The sequence below is a fragment of the Eurypyga helias genome, unplaced genomic scaffold (genome assembly GCF_000690775.1).
Source record: "Eurypyga helias isolate BGI_N326 unplaced genomic scaffold, ASM69077v1 scaffold33308, whole genome shotgun sequence".
In the NCBI taxonomy this organism is placed as follows: Eukaryota; Metazoa; Chordata; class Aves; order Eurypygiformes; family Eurypygidae; genus Eurypyga; species Eurypyga helias.
In genome coordinates, this window is record NW_010265522.1 from 1410 (window position 1) to 6017 (window position 4608).

The 4608-nt window shown below is 59.4% G+C and overlaps 1 protein-coding gene across 1 annotated transcript; it reads right to left on the reverse strand.

Annotated features, from left to right (window-relative positions):
* Window positions 1–679: 679 nt before the first annotated feature.
* RFXANK (regulatory factor X-associated ankyrin-containing protein) lies at window positions 680–4484 on the reverse strand (the record flags this gene model as incomplete). Its single annotated transcript, XM_010156782.1, has 8 exons — window positions 680–738; window positions 1089–1187; window positions 1423–1489; window positions 1859–1984; window positions 2979–3079; window positions 3235–3300; window positions 3617–3697; window positions 4407–4484. Coding segments are annotated over 8 exons (677 nt in total), but the record flags the coding sequence as incomplete, so codon positions are not given.
* Between the last annotated feature and the right edge of the window lie 124 nt (window positions 4485–4608).

Here is a 4608-nt window from a genome sequence, read left to right on the forward strand (position 1 = left end):
GCTCTGGCTCTCCCCCCTTTACTAACCACCCCCAAACTTCTTGGAGCGGCTGTTTGTGGCCTCCTGGGGCTCTGGCTTGGGATCACGGCGTGCCAGCGCCATGCCGTGTTTGGGGTCAGGGTGATGCTTCCCGCAGGGTTTTGCTCCTGCCTACGGGTATTGCCCTGGCTGGTTACGGCGCTGCGTGCGGGGAGGGCCCGGCAAGTTTGTGGGTGTGAGAGGGAGCTCCCCTCTTCAGAGACACCTCCGGAGCAGAATACCGGGGCGCTGGGAGGCTGCAGGCTCAGTTGGCCCGCAGGTTGGCCCAGTTCCTCCCACGATTCCCTGGTAGCTGGCGCTGGGATCAGGGACTGGTCGAGGCACCAGACAGGGCTCCACGTGGCTGTTTTAGCATTTACTTCGGATGATGCGATACCTGAGCGTACACACGAAGCAGCCGAGCCCAGCCAGGGCAGAAACGCAGCTGCCCCGAAAAATGAGAGTCCCCGGGTCCGAGGCACCGTGGCTGTGCCGGCAGAGGCACGAGAGCACCTCATGATCCACCGAGGGCAGGCAGTGCCCGGCTCCCTCCGCGTGCTCCTTGCTTGCAGGAGCTGCCCGATTCGGGATGGCTGGGTGAGGCCGCGTTGGTCCCAGGGGAGAGCCCCGTCGGCTGGAGAAGGGCTGACGAGCCGCTGCGTCACTCCAGCTCCCTCTTCTGAAACAGCCTGAGGATGTGATTTTCGATGACCTGTTGGACTAACGGAGGGGAGAGGAGTGAAACCCAGGGACGCCAAGCCTGTAAGAAACCAGCGTGGGCAGGACCTGGTCACTGTTGTGCTCCTGTATTCCAGTGGGAGCCTGGAAAACCCCTTTCTCCAGGGGCTATCCCCACCTCCCCTGTCCCAGCCCTATCTCCAGCAGAGCTCTGGTTTGGAGCAAGGGGAGCAGGACCCACCCTGACTTCTCTGACTCAGTTTCTCTGAGCGGGGAGCTGTGGTGGAAGGTCAAAAAAAGCCTCGAACAAGGCTGGGCAGCTGGGAATTGCCTGGAGGCTTTTTGGGAAGGGAAGGGAAGGCTCCCTGCCAGGCACGGGGTGGGGGAGACGCTTGCCTTTCTTGTGTCCCCGCAAAAAAAACCAGGGGCCAGGGCCAGATCCAGCGGGGTGTAGCCAGAATCCGCCTCCGTCGTCAGGTCGGCACCACGAGCTGCAAGCAGGCAGTGGAGATCAGGGCATGGTGCTCCCCTCCCGATGCGGTGTCCCCGCCGAGTCAGGCACGGGCTGAGGAGACCCCAAAAACATGCCCGTCCTGGCTGGGCAGCCCCCCGTGACACCCCCAGGCTGCTCAGTTTCTCCCCCCAGCGTGTCACGCTCTGTCCCCGAGGCGGGTACCAACGAGCAGCGATTCCAGGCCAAGGACTAAGCGCGGATCTTCCCGTTACCTAGTAGGGCCTCGACACACTTGACGTGATTGCCACGCACGGCGTAGAGCAGAGGGGTGCCGCCATTCTGCAGGGAAAGGGAAGGGGCTGCGTCACTGCCGGCCTCGTGCAGCTCCTGATTCTCCTGGAGCAGTAGGTCCCTGACCCACCGGGACCCCCTTTCCGCCCTCTCCCCGCTCCAGGCCGTGTGTCTTCTCGCAGAGCGGCTCTGCGCAGGTTTTACTCTCCGTACGTGATACCGTGACTTTTCAACCGTGTAACCTTAAAGAGAACCTGAAGTTCTGAGCGCTGGTCCCTTGTGGCTGGGGGGGACAACCCAGGAAACCGTTTAAAATTATTACGCAGGTTGATTCCCTGGAACAACTGCAGGAGCAGGCAAACGAGCGCTGCGAGCCTGGGGAGCATCTAGGAGCCGCCTGCGCCCCTCGGCACTCACCCAGTCGTAGATGTTGATGTCCACGTTCCTCTCCAGCAGCATGACCACGATGTCGGTGTAGCCACCCATGCTGGCCAGGGACAGGGCGCTCTCCCGCTCCTTCGCCAGCGCATGGGGGTCAGCGCCCTGGGGACAGCACAGGCGTCAGTCCGGACGGGCGAAGGGGCCCTGCTGAGACCTGGGGCGCTCGGCACAGCCTTGCTGGGTACCCCAGGGGGAATGATTCCGGCGCAAGGTTCCGACGGCCCCATGGGGCAGAGGCAGCTCACGCATTCCCAGTGACCTCTCCTTCCCGAAGTCCTTACTGGGCATATTTTCATCATCATCAAACATCTCAGGTGACGCCCTTCTCCAGCGTCTGTAAACTCAGCCTGACGGTTCCTATTACTCAGCCCTTTTTCCCATCACGAGTAACAGCGTTCCGGCCCTGTCTAGATGCCTGTACTGTACCATCTCCTTCGTTACTGATTTACACAGAAAACCTTCTTCTGCTCCGAGCCCTGCCACCCCCAGACCTCTCCTGCACTTCGTTATATCCTTTATCAACGTCTCGCCTCGTTTACTCCGGGTTCTGCTTGTCTCTCTGGTAATTCACTGCAGTTCTGCTGCTAATGCAGTAACAGAGTTTGGCCAGTGCTTATGAGGTGTGACTGCTCGCTAATCGTTGGAGACACACGGATGTGGATGGAGCTTTGGGGAGCAGCTTGATCCAGAGTTTAAGAGGATCTGGTTCCTGCTCACCCCCAGACAGTCCTCAGCTGCCAGCCCGGCACTCGCGGACGACGCAGCCATGAGTTCATTAACTGCAACGATACCTCGGCGAGCGCATTCGCGGGCAGATTACAGGGCCCAAGTGATAAGCCTGATCTCAAATTACCAATAAGCAGATATTTAATTACAAACAGTTATTGCTAGCTGTGAGATAAGGCTCTTCATGCTCCTGCCTTAGCTCACAGCCCAGCGGGGAGCAGCATCCGACAGCGCCTGAGCCGTCAGCTGTTTGGCGCTGGGGAAAGGCTGGCTGAGACACTACCAGGACGGTGCTGGACAATTTGGCAGCCACTGGGGCTGGAGGTGGGAATTCTCCTGTTAAGCGGGTGCTGCATGAGCGTGGCCTTACCCATTCCAGCAGGTGACGGACCGTTTCGATCTCTCCAAAGGCTGCAGCCCAGATCAGCGGTGTGAAACCTCTCTCATCGGGTTTATTCACCAAGTTCTCGCCTGCACAAACACAGATGAGACACTGTAAACAGGAAGGGTAAAGCCCCCGCTGCTCCCCGTCCGCCCAGTAAATCCAACGAAGGCCATAAATCTAAGGCAGGGGGTTATCAAACGGCACGCTACCATCTGGGGTGAGGACCCAGAGAGACATGTACCTCTCCGAAGGTGCTCCTTCAGCTGGCTGAGCTCTCCTTGGGCAGCAAGCTGGTGGATGGACAGCGCTAGGGGACAGAAAGACTTCACCCATAGACAAACTTCCCCCAGCTCAGCACCCACCATCTGCAGGGGGTCCCTGGAAGTCTGGGGCAGTGGTGACTGGAGAGCCCCTGCCCAAGCCCCAAAAACCCGATGGGTAACCAACACTCTTCTGCCAAACAACATCAGGGAGCAACAGGACTGCAGGGAGAAGCCTGAGAGACCCCCCCAGAGCACAGTGAACAGACGGAGATGGAGGGAGGTTGCCATCCCGCTGCCCCTTCGCTCTCTCTGCACCCAGCTGCGGTCCGAGATGCGCAGCGTCTGCCCGGCGGTACTCACTGTCCAGCGTGGCTGGGAGGGCCGAGACCTCGTTGCCGCGCTGCCTGTTCGTCAGCGTGTTCGAGTGCTTCAGCGGGAAGCCTGTTCCAGAGAAAGGAGGGAGTCAGGGCACATCTCCTCCACACACAGAGAGGAACTGCACTGCCTGGAGGCCAAGAGCCTCACGAAAGCTCAGGTCTCATGTGCCTTATGTGAAGCTGTTCCCTTCTGTCCCTGGCAAAGAAAAGGAATTACTGCAAAATAAAGGGAATTACTCCCTTGCAGGTAAAGAGCCTGGAGACTGAGGTTTGACCAGTGCTCAGGAACCAACAGCTGAGCAAGGGTGGTAAAACAGCCCGAAGAGCTGCCCAAGGCGGGGCAGGGTCCATCTGGGACACTGCGGAAGGCAGGGACCTGGCATTAATGGTGTCATGGCACAGGCTACGCTGCAGAGGACAGCCTGGGGGAACACGCTCGAGTTCAGCCTCCTATTTCCTACCCCTGAAGAGCTCCACTCAGGAATTTCAATGTGTTTTCAACAAGCAATTAGTAGTTTAATTAGGAAAGTATATGGAAAGAGTTTGCCATTTCTGGTTTCCCAGCGTGGAGCTGCAGTGACCTCTCACTGCTGGCATGAGCCATCCAGAAAGGCCTGGATTTGGACTTGGCCTTGCCATGTCATGGGAGGGACTGGCAGTGGTATAAGACTTATTTCCAGCTGCCCTCGTAGGAGGAAAGACCCAGGCGACCTTCCCACGCCTGTCTCCCCTGGGGCTGCGCCTGAGCATCTGTGAGATGCTGCAACACTCACTGTCAAGGGCCGGGAGCTCGGTGCTCCTCTGCCTCTCCATCGAGGCACTCGAGGGCTTCGGGGCAGCGTCTGCTCCTCCTACAAAACAAGGGCGGCCGTTAGGGACCTGGGTTCCACTTGGTGGGGAGCAGGCTGGGCTCCCCACACAGCACAGCGAGACCCAACCGGCACGGCACGCACCCCACGTGCACCCCAACCCCGG